The following is a 20139-nucleotide window of genomic DNA, read 5'->3' as shown; positions in this document are numbered from 1 at the left end:
AGCCAGATTTGATAAAAGATTATTTTTCAGGAAAAAGCCTAATACGTAGATAGTATCAGAGGATGCACGTAATGTCAGTGGGATAATCTCTTCAAATCAAAGGTGGGAGTGGCTGCATGACCCTGTTTCGTGCTGTCATCACGCGTAATATATATCCATTTGGATTGGACTTTCATGTTGTGTCATCTGGGCATGAAAAACAGCTGTAGGGAAAAGCAGGCATGACTTATTTATTTTTAACTGATAACAGTTTGGTACATATTGCGTCGTTGAGTAATTCTGTCCACATTAAGGTGTTTGAATCCTTTTTCTCGTCCTGGTGAAGTTTAGTTTCATCTTACTCTTTTCACGAATATCTCCTCAGCCCCCTCCACTCGTGGTGGACCATGGCGAGAGCGGTCCGATCCGCTGCAACCGTTGCAAGGCCTACATGTGTCCATACATGCAGTTCATAGAGGGAGGTCGCCGCTTCCAGTGTGGTTTCTGCAGCTGTGTCACAGAGGGTGAGCACATGTGTCCATAGTGATATGTGAAAAGATGCAGCGTTTGAGAGACTATAAATGGTACCCTGATGTGCGCTGATATCATTTCTGCTTTTTCCCCCACAGTGCCTCCACATTACTTCCAGCATCTGGACCACACCGGTAAGAGGGTGGACTGCTACGACAGGCCAGAGCTTTCACTGGGCAGTTATGAATTCCTTGCGACTGTTGACTACTGTAAGGTAAGACCCACGATTGAAAGCTCCATGAGGGGAAAAAAGTCTTACTGGGGGGTTTTCGTGCTTTAAAGTACCTCATAAAAGTCTGCAGCTGACTATTTACCATGTATCAATCATCATTTTTTAAAATTAATTTTATGGTTTAATAATAAGTGATTAATTCTCACTAAAACATCTCTATATCTCAGTATGATTAAATTATTAATGGGCCTTGGTGGATACGATATTAATGGGATGGGATCTTTAAAAATATATATCACCAATGACAGTGGCTGATACTTACTCATACCATCATAGCGCTTATCTTATTTTGTATTTATTTTTCAATTTTCAATTATTTACCTTTTTAATATGGTGGTATTAACAAAGAAACTGGAGTTATTATGAGTCTTGTCTTAGTAAATATCATAATTCCTCTTATTTAACAAGATTAGAAACATATTGACTTAATAGAAGCTTTTAACTCTTGCTTTGCTATTTAGTTTTTTTAGTTATTATTTAGTAATTATTTGGATAAATACATTAGAAACTTTTCTTCATTTGGTTAGATGTTGTTGATAAAGTATGAGGTTCTCTTTTTGTTATCTTGGCTGAACTTAAAAATGTGCAGTGGCTAAAGAAAAGGTCTGCACTAGATTTATTAGCCAAGCAAACATCAGAGTATTTTTGAGCAAAAAATGTGAGTGAAGCATAACGATCACCATCAGAAGTAGGGATGGGTATCGTTTAGGTTTTATCCGATACCGGTGCCAAACCGGTACTTTTGAAACGGTGCCGGTGCTTAAACGGTGCTCAAACCGGTGCTTAAAGAATGGAGAACACAAAATTGGTCCAAAAACCTCTCATGTTTAGCTGTTTTTTTGTAAAAAGAAAACAATGTTAGCCTTTTCTGCAGCTATGGGGCATATATGGTATCACTCTTGGCTGGAAGCAGTGCTTAAACAATGGAAAAAACACAAACTTTGTCCAAAAACCTCTCATGTTTAGCTGTTTTCCACTTTTTCTTTGGTCATTTTAGCCTTTTTGTCCAGGGTGAAGGGAGTATCTGCCATCAAACAAGAAGACAGCCGCATGTAGCTATGATGATGTTTGCTAGTTCACCTTACATGCATTAATGTAATAACGTGGTTAGCCTACTCAACGTAAATTACAAACGCACAACATTAAGCTACTCACGCAGAGAAGAACGGCTGCTGCTGCCATCATCCGTCATCATTTCTGCTACACTAGCAGGGCTCCGGGTCCGATAACAGGTACCACACGCGTAGTAGATGTGCTCGGTGTGAGGTCTTGCAGCAAGCTATCAAATACGGCGCATTTCTCGGCTTTAAAAAAAAACCGCTATGTCGCCAGGTGTTTCATCGGATTTGAGGTGTTACCTCCTTTGACAGTGTCACAGTATCACCTTAAAGCACTTGTTGCAGGCTGCTGAGTTTGCATATTTTGCTGTGAAGTACAGCCAGACTTTTGACCGCTTCGCCTTGGGCATTTTTAATCTGTAGCTCTGCTCTAAAAGAACGTACGTACCTGGCCCCGCCTACTATCTTCGGAAACGTAAAATGATTGGCTAGAATGTAAAGTGTATCACAGCTCAGGAAAAAAAAAAGCACCGAAATAAAGCACCGAAATGTGCGCTGCTTTTCGGTCTGGTTACTACCGTTTATGTCAGAACCGGTGCCATCATGGCACCGGACACCAGTACCCATCCCTAATCAGAAGGCAGCTCTAGTTTTCTTTAACCCAAGTCAGGGATTCCAGATGTGACATGCTTGATGAGGCTAGGACTGAGGACATGTAAAGTGGAAAGAATTTGAAAAAATATATATGTTGTATAAGTCTTGGTACTAAAGTCCGAGACCACATCCAATTAAACAACGAATAATTCCTGAGCGTACCTGTGTATCTATTTATGGCTTGTCTGTTTACAGAATAACAAGCTTCCTCAGCCTCCAGCCTTCATCTTCCTTATTGATGTGTCCTACAATGCTGTGAAGAGTGGCATGGTCAACATTGTCTGCCAGGAACTCAAGACCCTACTAGACTGCCTCCCCAGGTACTCAAGCACACACCTGAACAAAGAAAAGTACTGTCAGATTTGTAGCTCATCTCAGGGAAAGTGGTTTTGATTGATTTATTCATGTATTTATTTTTTGATTCAGGGAGAATCCCGAAGTGGAATCTGCAGTGCGAGTGGGTTTTGTCACCTACAACAAGGTTTTGCACTTCTACAACGTCAAGTCGAGCTTGGCCCAGCCCCAGATGATGGTGGTGTCAGACGTGTCAGACATGTTTGTACCCCTGCTTGACGGGTTCCTGGTGAATGTAAATGAAAGCAGACAAGTTATCGAGAGGTGGGCAGCCATAAAGTGGACATTGACACTTGGACAAATACATGAATGGACAGATGGTCAGACACATTGATCTGGGTTAATTACTTGCTGCTTGTTTTTCCAGTTTGCTGGACCAGATCCCAGAGATGTTTGCAGATACCAGGGAGACGGAGACGGTGTTTGGACCCGTCATCCAAGCGGGACTGGAGGCACTAAAGGTAAGCGCCTTTCGTGTTTTGTCGTGTTTTGTGTCCAGGTCCAGAATTCTTAGAGACTTCTTGAAGATGAACATAAAAGTTAACTTTCAAACTTTGAAAACCTTTAAAATGTCCATTTTTTCTCACTTAGTACTTGGTACCAAACTGCTTATGTTAGGGCTTATGTTATTAATGTAAATAATAAATAACCTTTTAATGAAATTTGCTTTTGCTGCCAAATATTAACCCTCTGGGGTCCCGGGTATAATTGGCTGTTTTTTTACTGCTTTTGATTTGATCTTTCACCTTTAAAAGCAGTTTACGTTGCCTTGTTTGGTATCATTCTTTTCAGCACAACCTCACATGTCTGAATTTCCAGTTATGTTTTCATTTTCACTTACTGTATTAACACAATTGATCAAAAAGTAGAAAAAGTTATATTTTTCTGTAAAAACCACAAACATATTTAGCTAATTTCCCTTCTGTGGGACTAATAAAGGTTATCTTATCTAATCATTTTAATAACTTTAAATGCAAATATAAATTGTACATTTTAAAAATCTATGCACGACTATGCGACAACAAAATTATATGCAACTATTTACATAAAAATGCAGCCAAGGCCTCAGGCGTGTTTTATATAACCTCTTATAATTTTTACAGAACAAACAGACCTTCTGCATCAAATAAGAAGGCACACAATTTATTTGTGCCGCTCCAAAAAAATAGTTTCTGTCCACTACAAGACAGGAGAACACCACAGGCCTGAAAGCAGGTGTTTCTTTCGCTCGCTGTGTCAAACTCTGGTTTTATGTAGTCTATCGACACAATTTAAAAACTGCTATATAATTTGAAGTCGGTACTTTCAACACAAGTTGAAATGGAGACTGTATCTTGTTGCTGTGTCTTCTTAAATAGGTCATGTGATTTGGAAGCACCGTCGCGTACGTTGATCCCAGAGGGTTAAAGCTACAACGATGGGCAGCTTTGAAACAAAACATTTGTGTATATTTAGTTTTTAATGACTAAATCGATCTTAAAAGAGGGGCCTGTTACACTTATTTCCAGTTCCATATTTTTATTTTTGGACTCTTCTAGAGTAGCTTTGTGTTTACTGTTCAAAATAAACCTTGTTTATCTTATACTGCAGCTTTGTGGAGCCCTTTAGCTTATGCACTTTTTGAAACGTTTTCCTAATGACAGCTTCTGACACAGAAAAGCAGTAGGTGGTGCTCCAGTGCCATTTATCTGAGTCACAGTCTGATGACCTGTGTCTTCTCTCCCCACAGGCTGCTGACTGTGCTGGGAAGCTGTTTGTGTTTCACACCTCTTTGCCCATCGCGGAGGCCCCAGGAAAACTAAAAAACAGAGAAGACAAGAAACTGATTGGAACAGACAAGGAGAAGGTAAGCATGAGACATGACTTTATATTCTAGCAGGTCAACTTCTTGTGTTATTTCGCACTCACTCCCTTTCCTTTCTTGTCGTCCACAGTCGCTATTTCAGCCTCAGGTGGGTTTCTACAGCTCTCTGGCTAAGGAGTGTGTAGCCCAGGGCTGTTGTGTGGATCTTTTCCTCTTCCCCAACCAGTATGTGGATGTTGCCACATTAGACGTGGTTCCCGTCTCCACTGGAGGTTCAGTCTATAAATACACCTACTTCCAGGTGAGCAAAAGTCGTTCTGCTCCTCCTTCAGTTTCACTCCAATAGATAGCATGAGAGTTTTGTTTCAATGTTCTACATTCAGCACCAGCTGGATTGTATAACTATGTGCTTTCTTTATTGCAGGCTCAGTCGGATCAGGAGCGATTCTTAAACGACCTCAGACGAGACGTTCAGAAACTAGTTGGGTTTGATGCTGTTATGAGGGTGCGAACCAGCACAGGTGAGACTTCAGCACTTCAAAACGAACAAAAAAAAATCTATAGATGTAGCATGTAACAGCTGACTTTAATTTCCCTCCCCTCAGGCATCCGAGCAACAGACTTCTTCGGCTCCTTTTATATGAGTAACACCACAGATGTGGAGCTGGCAGGTCTCGACTGTGACAAGGCCATCACTGTTGAGTTCAAACACGATGACAAGCTCAGCGAGGAGACGGGGGCGCTCATGCAGGTGTGCATGCTTGTAACAAAATCCTCAAAGGAGAGTGTAAACAAACCAGGCTTTTCAAAGGGTTTAAAGTTCTTACAAATGGCAGCAACGATGATTTAGTAAAGCATCTGGCATCACACTGTGTTTATGTCAGATGGATCGAGTTCTCCTCTGCAGATATTTTATTTAAAAAGGGGCGAGTACAGTTCGCTTGCTCTCCTGTGAGTTATCTCAGTGAACTCCAGGATAAATGTCATGCACTGCAGCTGTCGGCAGCAGTCTTTATTCTGTTCTGCAGCCTTGGTGAGCTCTCGTTGAACCAGTTCTCCACCTGCTACAGGTGGTACTGGTTAACATCGCCCTCAAACTCTAAGTGGATCTGCAGAATAGAACAAGGGCTTGTCCTCTAGATCAAGGATGGGAAAGACTGAGGCTAGCTGTTTAGAAATTAATGTTCAGATAAAGGTAATATAGAAAGTTGCCAAATATACTCGTTTGATGTGGAGGACTGGTGATTGTGGTTACGTTTAAGTGGTTTCAAGAAGAGGCAACGTAAGTCGCACAGCTTTGCTGAAGTATGAAAGGTTTTGTGTCTCTGTTCATTCTAATAAAACCTGTTTCCTCGCAGTGTGCCGTGCTGTACACCAGCTGCAGCGGCCAGAGGCGTCTCCGCGTCCACAACATGGCCGTGAACTGCTGCTCTCAGCTGGCTGACCTGTACCGCAACTGTGAGACGGACACAATCATCAACTACTTCTCCAAATACGGTGAGTTTTTGTGCTGTGGAGGAGTGTGAACTCCTTAAATGCTCTCTCTCTCTCTCCAGTGTTCTCTAACGAGGTGTGAGTGGAGAATTGAATGAATAACATTTTCTAAAAATAATACCAAACAGTGCTGAGCTGCTCCTGCGGAGCTGCAAATTGCCTAACAGTAGTAAGCTGTAGCTCCTCTTGAGAGCTTACTGTTATCAACATCTGTGCAACTTTCTAAGGTCACTGACTGAAGGAAAGCAAAGACGGTAAATGTTAGAAATCCGAGAGAAAAGTGGTTGCAGTTAATTTCATTTAGATGTCAGTGTAATGCACCATAGCAGGTGATAAATGAGTGCGTGTGTTTTTGGTTTCTTCCAGCTTTCCGTGGCGTTCTCAGCAACCCCACTAAGGCAGTGAGAGAAACTCTTGTGAACCAGTGTGCTCAGATTCTGGCGTGCTACAGGAAGAACTGTGCAAGTCCCTCATCTGCTGGTCAGGTACTGTGAAAGCATCCACATGCATACTCTCAGGAGGTCAACTTTCACATCCACCAAGGCCACACACGGTTCACAGAGAGACTCAGAACTGAATGTTTAAAAACTACACTGCACTCAAACGAAACACAAGATGATGATTGTAATCACTGCTTTCATGACGCTTTTTATGGATAAAACAACAGATGAATAATGGAAGCTAAAATACAAATGAATCAAATGAATCCCTATCCTCGCTATAATCTATATCCGTTTCATATCAAACCCACAAAAACCTGCCTTTCTCATAAACTGATTCAGCATATTTACTCGTCATTAGGCGTTTGAATTGATGACAGTGGGTTTTTGTTTCGTTTTCTTCGTTCCCCAGTTGATTCTCCCAGAGTGTATGAAGTTGCTTCCAGTATATCTGAACTGCGTGCTGAAGAGTGATGTGCTGCTACCTGGAGCCGACGTTTCATTGGATGACCGAGCTTACCTTAGACAGCTGGTCAGCTGCATGGATGTTGCAGAGAGTCACGTCTTCTTCTACCCCCGCCTGCTGCCAGTGGTGAGACCGCAGACAAAAACCCCCAAAGATCTAATCTGTTCACGTTCTCGGCTGGATGCTTTGGCCACAAAAGTCTAAAACTGGGGGTAACACTAGAAATAAGTTCATATATGATATGGCCACTCTGATGCTGCTCACTTGGTCAGTGCAACAGCCTGTTTTATGAAGCCAAATGCAAACAAATGAATACAGTGATGCTCTCAAAGAGCACACAGTAAAATTGAATTTTGACTATATTGGCTTTGATATCTGTCTGGTATCATTAGTTTAAATATTAAAATTTTAGTGAGGTCTGTGGCTAAATAGTGTATGAATACAGGATTCAGATCATCAGAAAAACCCAAATTCTGTAACATGTGACCACTCTGAGGTAGCTGTGGCTCAGGACGTAAAGAATTGAGGTGTTCTTGGCAAGATGCTGAACACTGCATCCATGGTGGTGTGTGATATGTTAAAAAGCCCCAGAAATACAATTCAAATCAAATTATTTCTGTTTGGTGGAAAAATGTAAATTGCTTGAACTAAATCTACCACCTGATCAGCAGGCTGAAATGCCACCAGACAGTAGCATCTAATTTTTTTTGTTCATCTTCCAGATGAAATTGGAAAGCAGTTCGTTGCCGGTGGCAGTGAGGGACTCTGAGGAAAGGTTGTCAAAAGGAGGAGTTTACCTGCTGGAGACCGGGCTCCACCTTTTCCTGTGGGTGGGAGCCAGCGTTCAGCAGGAGCTGCTGCTTAACATCTTTGGCACGCCGAGCTTCAGCCAGATCGACTCAAACGTGGTATTGAAGAGAGTTCTAATGAAAGGCTCACAAAATCAGTCATCCTGAATGTTTAATGTGAATTTTACCACAACATAAACAGTTTTATAATAGTGATATTACAGTTGTTTCCTGTATTGTAATGGTTTAAAGTATAATATATTTTCTGAATGTTTCTGCTTTTTGTTTCAGACAAGTCTGCCTGTTCTTGACAACCCCATCTCTCAGGCTCTCAGAGAGCTTATTTATTCTTTCAGAGCACAGCGATCACGATACATGAAGGCAAGTTTTCTCTTCCTTTTTTACCCCATAATGTTTCTGAAAAGGAGCCTGTTATGGTTTGGGCAGCGTTGCATGATTCATAGTTCAAAATAATCCTTATCTCGCTTATACTGGCCCTTAGTGCTACCCCACAGGCCATTTTTAACTCCTCTCCTTTTAAGCCTGCTTTTCCCTGATTGGCTGCTGCTCCTAAACAGAAGGTTTGAAAAGCAGCTGAGTGGAGTTTCTGTGCTGCGTGACTGAGAAGACTGTTTAAGAATATCATCTCTGTGGCATCATTCAGGTCCAAAAACATAAAACAAACTGTCTAAACTGAGAATTTAAGGCAGCTTGAAACCTGAGCTTTTGGTCAACAGGAGTTATTTTTACATCTATTGACGTCATTATTGGAAACTCTGGCCATGTTAATATGAGAATCCACCACTGTAACAATGTCTATATGACAGAAAATAAGAAAATGTGCAACAGGTGCACTTTAAACAATTTGCATGCTACCTCTGTTGAGAAATAGATTTTTCATCTTCTTCTTCAAGTTGCCTCCATCTTACCCTATCCCTATTATCCTCCTCTGTCACACCACCACTCTGCACCACTACTGCATCCATTAATGTCCTCTGTGGTCTTCCACTTTTCTTCTTGCCCAGCAGCACCAATATATTCACCATCTTTCCTCTGCACATGTTAAAACCATCACAGCCTTGCCTCAAACTTTGTCTCCAAAATGCTCAACCTGAACTGTCTCGAGACCATCTCGTAAACCTTTCTTTTCGCTCTTTGTGCTATCCTTTTGTCACAAATCACTCCCAACCCTTGTCTCCACTCACTCCACCCTGCGCGCACTCTCTTCTTCAGTTCTTTTGTGCACTGTCTGCTGCTTTGGGTGGGTCAGTCCAGTTATTTAGGTGGATAAATGTCTTTTTCTAACTTCTGTAACACAGACTTCCCCATATGTGTATCTAACCTAGTGTTTGGTCCTAATTGGAAAGTTAGGAGATAAACAAAGAATTAAAAGGCAGCTATTTTTGATAATTGATGAAACATTTAAGTGAATATTAAAACGGAAAATCTCAAACTCAATTTTCTTTTTAATTTCATGATGTAAGTTTTAGGAGATGTTTTGATTTTTTTTAAATACACTTTTATGTTCGTCTTATTGCAATAATTGTGAGCTGGATGCTCAATACGTGATTTAATTTAATTTTTTATGGGCACGTTTTGTATCAAGTCTGCCTCCTCTTTCTCACACACCTTTCTCTGTCATTTTGCAGCTGATGGTGGTGAAGCAGGAAGACAGGGCCGAGCTGATATTCAGACACTTCCTGGTCGAAGACAAGAGCGCCAGCGGGGGAGCGTCATACGTAGACTTCCTGTGTCACATGCACAAGGAGATCCGCCAGCTTCTCAGCTAGGCCCCCCCATCGCAAATTCCCACCTTCACCTGTATGAGCCCCCACCACTACTACCACCACCACCACCACACAGATCCATCCCAGTCACCTTTCCATGTGAAAGAAAGCGCTTGATCTTTTTTCCTTTCCTTTTTTTTTTAAAAGCCTAATAAACTAAAGCTTCCCTTACTGTCTGTCAGCTGAGCACCAGAGACCAGCTGGTAGATCACATGTGTGCGTGACAGTGCGAGTGTGTATCTGTGTGTGAGTGAGTGAGAGAGAGAGAGAGAGAGACATAGGGGGGATCTGATGTTAATAAAGCTTTACTCTGCCTCAAATCTGCTGCTCCACAGCAGCAGGAGCGAAATAACTTATGAGGAAGAGTAATGTACATACAAAAATGAACAATTATGTATGCAACAAACTGACAGAGAAGGCGGATGCCGGTTGTAGTTGGTGTAATGTCTGTATTAAAAGCACTGAAAGGCTGTTTGGGTGCATGAATGACTCTTGGATAGAAAACACTTTTTATATGACTAAATCCCATTACAGTGAAGGACATAGGGAATTGAATAAATGCTGTTCTTTCTGTCTCTCATCCACTATAATCATGGCCTTAGTACCCCCTTCCTCCCCTTCTGTTCCCATGCTGCTCCAATCATCCGTAATGTGTGAGTGTGTGTTTCCAGATGTGAGAGGATTAGTGACCCATTGCCCAGTTTTGTTTTGTTTTTTAAATCTCCTGCTGTGTCTCCAGGTGCGAGCATCTGACTTTAAACCCTAGATTAACAACTCAAACTGGAGTCTGATGTGATCTTACCAACAGGAAGCACTGAAAATAAAAGTGCATGTAATTTCTGTGACTGCTGAATCGCTACAGTAATCGGCAATTCAGATTGGTTTCAATCAGCGTCAGTTGAGTTTCGCTCACCGGGGCGAGCATCTGTCTCTCGAGACTGTCATGAGAGGAAGCTCTCATTATTTCCAGGTCTATGCAGCACTGAGAAAAGCCAGAGACAAACTGAAGGGGAAATGAATGAGGTGTGTGAATCTATTATTTTAAGCGTCACAGTGAGGGGAAACGTGCTCCCGATTGCTTTGTTTGTTGGGCGATTGTTGAAGGCGAGTAGTGCTGCAGACTTTATATTAACCGAAGGCGTTGATGTCCGGGTTTGTATGAAAGCAGGCAGAGATGAGCACAGAGCGGCAGCAGACGTGTGAACACCAGTGAATGTTTGCAAAGTTTTGGGTTGCCTCCACACTGAGAAGTTGACAAGCTGTTCAGTGTGTAAATAAAATATATAATCTGTACAGAATTAATAGAAAAATGATTTTAAAGGCCTGCCTGAACGGCTGTGGTTTGTTGATGGTTGATTTGTGTCACAAATAGCCTAAATATAAAATCATGGCTTTTACTGAGGAGAGGAAGACGTGGCTTTTCTCTTTTTTTTTCCTTTTTCTTTTCTCGATATGTCTGCGTGAATGTGAGGTGTGCGATTGTGTGAATGTGGGGTCGGTCCTGGTGAATTTCTCCTGAGGAACAGAGGGATCAGCCAACACACACACACACACCACCCGTGAGGTTAAACTCGGTCTTCATTTATCACTTTGTTCCTTTTATAACGACGTGACTTTGTGCTCTGTGTGTGTGTGCAGCCCTCTGTTCCGTCTTTATGTTCACTGACTTCGATTGACCCGCCGTCTTGACTGTAATCTTAATTTCTGTTCCTTTTATTCTTTTTTTTCATTGCCTCTTGGGACTGCTAATAAAATGATTGTTTAAAGTGAAACGTTGTTGTTTTTTTATTCTTGTGTTATCGCTGAAGAGAGTCTTACTTATCCATCACTTTGTGGGAAAAAAACCAAAATTCCAAAACATTGTCACTTCCTCTTTTTAACAATATAATACATTTATGACGGGTCTGCATTTTTCCGCATGGTTTCACTTCTCAGTTTCTGGATCCACAAAAATTTTAATAGTCTAAGGAAGTGTAAGTTTAGCATTGAAAAATTACACTTTCCTGTATATTGCCTAACTCAGCATTTTATCAGGACTGCTGTACTAACTGAAAACCTCATGAAACGATTATTTTTAATGATGTCTGTTTTATCTGATAGCGCTAATATCTGAGCAGATATTTATCATGATCCCAAACGATTAAGTCTGCAGGTAGCTAGTCTATCTGAGGCTGCCTGCGATATCATGTGCTTGAAGTTTTCTTGCCACTTTATCCGTCTCACATCGTTGTGAAGGAGTCTGGTCCCTCTTTACTGCATTACTTGAGTTCATTGAAGTTTGCAGCCACTGTACTTCCAGGGCTCGCAAAATTTCAAAATCCCTGGTAGCCCTTTGGGCAGAGACTCTTCAGTTTTTTGTAGCCCAAAATAAATTTAAGTAGCCCGAATAAAAAAGAGAGCAATTTTTTGATTGATGTTTTGTTTCCTGTTTTGTTTCCGTTACAATATTATACATTAAAGTATAATATTGTAACGGAAACAAAACATTAATCAAAAAATAGTTGAAACACAAATTACAACATTGTATAAAAATTACAATCATCAACTCAAATACTTGGTTCTAATTGAACAGAAATTTCTATGAACTTGTAAGAACTGTGTAGAACATGAATCAGTCTGTGTCAGATACTGAATTTGAAATTTCCACTGAAGTCACGGGTAGCAAGTGGAACCAAGATCGAGGCCATTTGCTTTTTGAAGTTTGCAAAGACTGCTAAATTTTGCCAGTGGTAGTTCACTCTTTGCAACATAGTACGCTGTTCTAAACTGATTTTCAGGTTTATTTTTAGTATGTTATTTGCAATTGGTGTTTGTTCTGGGAAATATATTGCAGACTGAGCAATAATGTATTTCTTGCATTTCTCATGGGTTCTAATGGGGGCCTTTCTTAAAATGACTGGTCCCAGTAACAAAGGCGCTTGTCGACTCAGAAATCGAGGGAAAACCAACAACACACCCGGCAGAACATTATGTTATTTACACGGGTGCACATAAGTGGTCCGCATGTGCGCATTCGCTGTTAAAATAAAAGACGCGCACCAGATAAGAAGTTGCAACGCGCGTTTGCGTCCACATAAAAGGCACTGTTTTTGTCCGCTAGAGTGGGATTTTCACGGCACATTCTGCACCACATCTCTGTGCGCTCATCATTTGTTTGAAGCCAGCTAACCTCCTGCAACCACTTTTCCGAGAATACGCGCTTCTTTTGCGGTTCGGACTCCTTCTGACATTTCTTTGGAGGTGGAGGAACACCAAAGTAATTACTTAAAGGAGCTTCTTCGACATCTTTAAGAGTTCTAAACAAATGTCTGTCCTCCTCCACAAAATCCCATGTACGCAAACACGCGTTGCAACTTCTTATCTTGTGCGCGTTTTTTATTTTGACAGCGAATGCGCACCTGCGGACCACTTATGTGCAGCCACAGAAATTCTTTTGTCCACGAAACCATAAAGCTGCACTTTCTTTTTGCCTTATAGTCTGATTTGTCATAACTTTTCCGTTTTGTGGTAAGCTTTTCTTTGGCTGTCACTTCTTCACCCTGACCTGTCTTATTTGGCTCAGCAGAACTAAAATATATATCCTGCTGCTTTTACACACGCACTCACATAACGCTCAGCGATTCTCTGCGCGATCAACCTCTCACATGTTTAAGCTTGCTGCGAGATTTCACTTGTCATGTTTGCGTAGTAAGCTAACGATTGATAAGAGGACGTCAGAGGAATTGGTGCGCAAATTATCATCACTCACCAATCAGTACTGTCGCTCTCTATACACAGTTCGAGCAATTGCAAAGTGAAAGCAAAAAACAAGCGCAAATTCAAAGGCGATTTCCATATGTCACATATTGACAGTGGCTCACCGATGCCAATGACATAATTACCCAGCTACATTTCCGAAAGAATGCAAAAGCACTGACATATATTTTTCCTTCCTATGATAGCCCGACGGGCAGGGCAGAGATAGAGTTTGGTAGCCCGACTGGCAAAATCGCTAGCCCCGGGACGTCGGGCTAGCGATTTTGCGAGCCCTGACTTCAATCAGGCACGGGGCCTGCGTTTTGATTCGGCCATTGCAGCACATTTATTTTCTTTTTCAACCAATCTGTTGTAGAGTTACTGCTATGCTTGGATTCGTCCTCTTATTGCATGACCCCAGCTTTAGCTGTTGGACAGGTGGCCCCACAAGCCTTCATCCAGAGTCGTCAGGTAAAAACCAACCAGGTCACCTACTGTAACTGATGCTCACCAATCAGTGTGTTAGACTATTTAATAATTATCCGTAGTAAACACTGTTATAAATACCATCCCTCCTGTTGAGGCAATATTGGAGTGTTGTATCTATATAAAATGTTAGCTAGAATTGTTTTCTATTTGGTTGTTTTAGAATTCCCTCTGCATTTTCTATTGCTCTGTTTTTAGTCTTTCTTGGGTTTAGGTGCACTGTTTTCTTATAAGACATCCTGATCTAATGTTTCAAAATAATCACGTAACATAGTGAAGGTCAAAGGTATGCCTTCCTGTGCTGCTGTTTTTGCAGCTATATCAACTTTGTGGTTTTCTTGTGAAACTGTATCAATTCCTGTAGTGTGCACACATACTCAAATTCCTAATTTAGCTAGCATATTAAGCTTAAATATACCATCCTCCTATTTTCCCATTATTGTGCAAACACATGTACTGCTGAAAAGGCATATTGACTATAAGTTTATGTTTTTATTACTTTACCTTTTTCCCATTTACAGGCTTCAGTTAACACCACTAATTCTGCAGCTTGGGCAGAATAATGGTTTGGGAATGTGTGGGCTATTGCGAGATCGGTTAGAGTTACTACTGCAAAGTCATAAACGCAGTGTGGTTTTAAGTATAATTATAGCAGAAGTGCTGCCACATGTCTGTCCAGAAAGAGAGGACCAATTTGTTTATTTGGTAGTTCAGTCAGTTAAGAGTGAGGAAAAAACATGTATTCGTGTTTGCAGTTTTATGTTGTTATACAATATTTGAATTTTTTATTTTTATTTTTAAATGTCAAAACAAAACATTTTTGGAAATATTTATGTGTGTTTTCTTGTTTGTTTGTTTTTTGTGCTCAAGTGGCCTTCACATCAGATGACAGTGCCAGCAGTGGCCCACAGCTCATTTAAGTTTGAGACCCTGCTCTAAAGAGATTAAAGTTCAGTTTTTCTGGTAAGTACATTTTAAACGTGATGTCATCTAAATAAACATCACAGTGAATAACAGAAGCACCTTCACAGCAGGCTAGGTACTTAGCCAGAAATGATCACAGTCAGCCTTGTTTCGTTCCTTTAAGACCACACAGTGTGGTGTTATCTGAAAAGCTCACATCACTAGTATCATTGTCACTCACTGTCATTGAGATCAGAAATACTTAGAAAAAAATTTCATGGAAATATATACAATACAATGTTTCAGCTTGAGTCCAAAGTTCTGAACTGTCCAGAATTCCCATTCCATACAGAGCCAATATGGCTAATAGCAACCAAAAAGAATCCTGATGTAATTTGAAATTAGCTGCAGCTCTTTTATCACATTATGGGCATCAGGCTCAGAAGTCCAGCATTTAGATAAAACAGAATTCTCAGGTGTCTCCAGATCAGAAAAGCAGATCGGCGATACTTAGCACAAATAAACCTTTGAATCCACCCAGCCAAGGTGAAACCCGGGGTAAACAGGCTCATCAAAGGTAGTGTGGAAGGTGTGGAGGAGTTCAAGGGAACCACAGGAGAGCATGTAAAAGGAGAGCGTCCCTGCTGACCAGTCCAGGAATACTCCTACTTTGTTGGAGTTGGGTTTGGTGGTTATAGTAATGCCTGTGCCTTTGTGCAAGGCTTTGTATCCATCTTTGTTGCAGTTCAAGCCCCAGGAGGAGTTATTTCGACCTAACCAGCAGTCATCAGTCTCTCCCTTCCTGGATATTCGTCTATAGGCTACTCCTATGAAGACTCTACCAGTCCACTCCATCTCCCAGTAGTAGCGTCCTGTGAGCCCTTCTCTACACAACACTTGAGGCCAGAAATCAAACCTTTCTGGATGGTCTGGATATGGCTGCTTGGTCCAGCGTGTTGCTTTCCTGTTTTCCTCGGATAGAGAAAGATCTTTATGTGCTGTGTTTGGGTCCAGGGTGAGTTTGATGGTATCTGATGAATCAGATTTAAAATTTCAGTTCATATTTTACATCACGCAGTTTTCTGAGTATAGGAGAAAGGGGGGAGTTTGTGGTTACTCACATTTCTTTGGACTTGGCTGAATCCAGAACTCACCACACTGGTCTATGCTAAAATCATAACAGAGGGACAAATACGTTCAGACACTTGCATCACAATTAATGTTAGTTGTGTACCCTGGTGATACTGACATTATCTGGTGGAGAAACTATCTAATGGTTGATGGTTACCTCACCCAGTTCTTCACCATTTCTGCACTAAAATAACCTGTTACTTTTCAGATGTTGTGGATACCATCACTACCTGAGTTTCACCAGGCTGCATTGTGGGTCCTCTTTCAGAGCTGTTAGAAGATTCAACCCTGAGTTCCCTGGGTGGTTGTAGCTCATGTCCAGCTCTCTCAGGTGGCATGACTTTAAAGCATATGCCAAGGAAATGCAGCCCTTTTCTCCCACACTGCACAGGGACAAACTTCAAGAAATACAGAAAGTTATTTCATCCAGCTGTCTCCATGACAGTGACAAGAACAACTTCAGTTTGAATCTGTCTTTGTACCAGTACATAGCCTCACACCCAGGACACTCACTTGAGGGTTTCCAGTTTACAGTCAGAGCTCTTCAGTCCACCAGAAAACCTTTTAACTCCTAAATCATGAAACTCATTGTCACTCAGGTCCAGTAGTTTTAGCAGGCAAGAGGCAGAGCTGACAAATGATGCCAGGTCATTGGAGCTGCGCTCTGTTAGGTTACAGCTCTTCAGTCTGCACAAAGGAAAATTCTGTAATCATGTGCTTACATTTTGGCTGAGAAATAAAAATATAAGAAACATGTTGAATATTAACCTGAGCGTCTCCACTTTGCTGTTCCTCAACCCATTGGAGAGCTTCATTAGTCCTACATCTGTCAGATTGTTGTTACTCAAGTCCAGTTCTCTAAGTTGGGATGAACTGATGGCATTCGCCAGGTTCTCACAGCAGGTCAACGTAAGGTTGCATGCATTCAGACTGCAACAGGGAAAACAGCAAGAAAATGGTAAGTAATCCCAGGAAGCAAAATCCCCTTATATATGCAGATTAGAAATACGTCCGTTATCCAGCACTGTTTGAAATATTGTGCAAAAACACTGTCAAAATGTTAGCTAACTGCCTAACATCATGTATATTTAATATATACTCACTAACTCTTTGTTAGGTACTTTTGTCATCTGATCAAGTGTTCATTAATACAAATATCCAATCAGCAATCAATGCATCTGGGCATGGTCGGGACATTCTGCTGAATTTGAAACCGAGCATCAGAACAGGGAAGAAAAATGTTTTAAGTGACTCTGAAAGTGAAATGGTTGTTGTGCCAGATGGGTCTAAGTATTTCAGAGACTGCTGATCTAGTTGGGATTTTCCCTCTCGAGCTTTACAGAGAAAACATTGTGGTGTTTTCACACCAAACACGGCCAAAGCTTTAAATAATGTGTTGGGCATATGTAACAGAGATTCAAGCTAATAGGTCAGGCTGCAGCTTCCTCTAAAAGCTCGACTTTAAATGTGCTTTTTTCTATGCTTGTGACAGGCTGATATTAGCTATGCACAGATGCCCATATTTGGTCATTCCAGGTAGGAAGAGATTAGGAGATGTTACTTAAAAGCACTGGGTTCCAATATTAATTGAGGAGTTACTCTTCTCAGTCTTTTGGAGTTTTGTTTTTTCTCCTGTAGAAATTAATAACTGTAAACTACTTACTTTGCTACTTGGGCTGTTTTCACGACAGGTAGCAGCCTGAGAAGACCCTCCTCTGACCTGGTGTAGTTGCCCAGTTCAAACGTACTGTGCTCTTCTTCTGATGTCAGTAATACAAAAACTAGTGTGGCCCACTGCGCAGGTGAAAGTTTGGCTCTGTTAAGGCTACCTGAGCTGAGGTAGCTCTGAATTTCCTCCACGAGGGAGTGGTCATTCAGCTCGTTCAGACAGTGGAAGAGATTGAGGCACCTGTCTGGTGATGGACTGGACCTGATCTTCTCCTTTATGTGTTTAACGATTTCAGTTCTTGTCTTTTGTTCTGTTAGGTTGTTGATCATTAGATGTTTCAGCAGCGTCTGATTGGACTCCAGGGACAGCCCCAAAAGGAAGCGTAGAAACATGTCAAAATCTCCTTTCTCACTCCGCAAAGCCTTTTCCACTGATTCTTTGTAGAGGATGAGCTCAGACCGTCTGGATCGAAAGCGTTGTAACACGGACAACTTCACCAGGACGTTAACGTTGTCGTTGTGGAACGTGAGGAAGACGTACAACGCTGCAAAGAATTCCTGAACACTCAGATGCACGAAGCAAAACATCTTCTCCTTGCACACTGTCATCTCCTCATGGAAGATCTGTGTGTAGACTCCTGAGAACATGGATGCCTGCTCAGTATCAATACCATTCAGCTTGAGGTCGCTTTCATTGAAGATCAGGTGGCCTTTCTCGAGTTCTTGGAAAGCCAGCTTTCCTAAAGCGAGGAGATTAGCTCTCACACAGTCAGCATTTGACTCTTTTCTTCCTGTCAGCCTTTTCTTCATTGCCTCCTCACACAAGGACAAGAAGTGTATGTACATTTGAGTGAGAGTCTTTGGTGTGTCTTTGCTCTCTTTTGTAGCCATATTTTTCTTGAAAACAGTCGCTGCCATCCAGCAGAAAATTGGTATGTGGCACATGATGTGAAGGCTCCTGCAGGTTTTCACATGTGCTATCACCCGGTTTGCTAAGTTCCTATCACTAATTTTCCTCCTAAAGTATTTATCTTTTTGCAGGTTGTTGAAACCTCGAACTTCAGTCACTAGATCAATGCAGTTCGCTGGGATCTGACTGGAAGCTACGGGGCGTGATGTGATCCACACGAGAGCCATAGGGAGCAATCTGCCCCTAATGAGGTTGGTCATTAATACGGCAATTGTGGAAGTTTGAGTCACATCTGACAGTATTTCACATCTGTTGAAGTCCAGAGAGAGGCGACTCTCATCCAGGCCATCGAGGATGAAGAGCATGTTTTTTTTCACATTAGTGAAAATTTCTATGTCTTTAATTTCAGGGAAAAGCACAACGAGAAGCTCCACTAGACTGAAGTTTTTCTTCTCCATCAAGTTCAGCTCTCGGAACGAAAGTGGAAATACAAATTCTAGGTTTTCATTTGCTCTCTCCTCCGCCCAGTCCAGAGTGAATTTATTGGTCAAAACAGTTTTTCCAATGCCAGCAACTCCCCGTGTGACGACAGTCCTTATGTCACAGCCACGTTCAGGCAGAGGAGCGAACAGGTGATTGCAGTGGATTGATTTTTCCTGGCCCACATGGATCCTGGGTGTCGTCTCGATTAGTCTCACCTCATGCTCCTTGTTGACTTCGCCGCTTCCTCCCTCGGTGACGTAGAGCTCTGTGTAGATGTTATTGAGAGAGATTTTGTTTGTTTCTGTCGCCTGCCCCTCGAGAATGTGGCTGAACTTCCTCCTCAGAGTGGCTTTCAGGTTTTGTTGACTTTCTGCAACCTTGTCAACTGAAAGAGAAAACATTTATTTAAATGGTTTACTTTTTTAATGTAACATTTTTGTGCTTAAATAATTAATTAAATAATTGAGAAGCACTCACTTTCAGGCGGCAGAGCACCACAGCTGTCTGTATGGTCATTGTTGAGGTCCTCTTTACACTCTGCAAAACAACACAAAGATCAGAAGAGACCAAACGCCGCATTCACTTAACTGCGTGAATCTACATGTATCTACCTTGCGTTGCTGAGAAAATATTGATGTTTATGTTGCCAACATTTGAACCAATTATGGAAGGAGCGACCACGTTGCCACCACTCTGTGCAGTGTAGTTTGGCTGGAAGTGATGAACCGCAGCCTGAATAAGGGGAACTGACTCGGAGAGAAAGCTAATAAGAGATCACTGAAGAAAAATGGTTGCTGGTGCTTTTCAGATTATCTTTTTGTTGTCTTACATTCAAAAAAAATTACACTTACCTTCAGAGACATCATCTGTTTTATCACTAACGATTGATTGGTCCATTTTCTTTTTACAGTACTTTAATCCTCATGTAGTTTCTGTCAGGGAATACTCCTTGTCCTCAGTCTTTATCATCTCTGACTGTTCACTGAAGATATTTGCTTCCAAACAGTCAACTAGATGGTCAATAAATACATTAAACAAACCCTATTTTTTACTGTTACAAATCTGCTAAGACACCATTAAATCTAACAGACCAGAAGACGAATGCATGGCTGCTTACTAAAGTGAAACTGCCACTTAAATAACACACTGGCAGATGGTATTAAAGGAGAAGGTTACTTCCTGAGAAAAACAGGAAGTATGGTTTCTTGCATGCACAGACAGTCTGCCTTCTTAAAC

The 20139-nt window shown here is 41.4% G+C and overlaps 2 protein-coding genes across 5 annotated transcripts in view; one reads left to right on the top strand and one right to left on the bottom strand.

Moving 5' to 3' along the window:
- sec24c (SEC24 homolog C, COPII coat complex component) overlaps positions 1-11341 on the top strand; it is a 22663-nt gene extending 11322 nt beyond the window's left edge. For all 4 annotated transcript variants that reach the window (XM_085169719.1, XM_085169718.1, XM_085169717.1 and 1 more), the window contains 15 exons: positions 365-503; positions 609-724; positions 2650-2774; positions 2881-3072; positions 3176-3269; positions 4538-4654; positions 4743-4913; positions 5037-5133; positions 5218-5363; positions 5971-6109; positions 6473-6591; positions 6959-7138; positions 7735-7920; positions 8092-8181; positions 9450-11341. In XM_085169719.1, coding sequence (XP_085025845.1) covers positions 365-503; positions 609-724; positions 2650-2774; positions 2881-3072; positions 3176-3269; positions 4538-4654; positions 4743-4913; positions 5037-5133; positions 5218-5363; positions 5971-6109; positions 6473-6591; positions 6959-7138; positions 7735-7920; positions 8092-8181; positions 9450-9590 — 2052 coding nt within the window. In that variant the 3' untranslated portion in view covers positions 9591-11341. The remainder of the gene's footprint in view (positions 1-364; positions 504-608; positions 725-2649; positions 2775-2880; positions 3073-3175; positions 3270-4537; positions 4655-4742; positions 4914-5036; positions 5134-5217; positions 5364-5970; positions 6110-6472; positions 6592-6958; positions 7139-7734; positions 7921-8091; positions 8182-9449) is intronic.
- On the bottom strand, positions 10973-20139 carry LOC146512472 (NACHT, LRR and PYD domains-containing protein 3-like). The gene is made up of 9 exons (XM_085169728.1): positions 19755-20139; positions 19515-19649; positions 19381-19440; positions 17506-19288; positions 16611-16772; positions 16356-16529; positions 16073-16240; positions 15833-15879; positions 10973-15742 (listed from the first exon to the last, which is right to left on the bottom strand). The coding sequence occupies exons 1-9, from the start codon at positions 19798-19800 to the stop codon at positions 15222-15224; spliced, it is 3096 nt and encodes a 1031-aa protein (XP_085025854.1). The 5' UTR covers positions 19801-20139; the 3' UTR covers positions 10973-15221.

The sequence above is a fragment of the Neolamprologus multifasciatus genome, chromosome 8, assembly GCF_963576455.1.
Source record: "Neolamprologus multifasciatus chromosome 8, fNeoMul1.2, whole genome shotgun sequence".
NCBI lineage: Eukaryota > Metazoa > Chordata > Actinopteri > Cichliformes > Cichlidae > Neolamprologus > Neolamprologus multifasciatus.
The sequence above is the reverse complement of the archived record's forward strand: the minus strand, read 5'-3'. Positions and strand labels throughout refer to the sequence as shown.

Coding starts and splice junctions, on each gene's coding strand:
- LOC146512472 (XM_085169728.1), bottom strand. CDS start 19,800: ATGGACCAATCAATCGTTAGTGATAAAACAGATGATGTCTCTGAAG. Junction 19,289..19,380: donor TGGTGCTCTGCCGCCTGAAA/GTGAGTGCTTCT, acceptor TTTCTCTTTCAG/TTGACAAGGTTGCAGAAAGT. Junction 15,743..15,832: donor TCAGCCAAGTCCAAAGAAAT/GTGAGTAACCAC, acceptor CTGATTCATCAG/ATACCATCAAACTCACCCTG.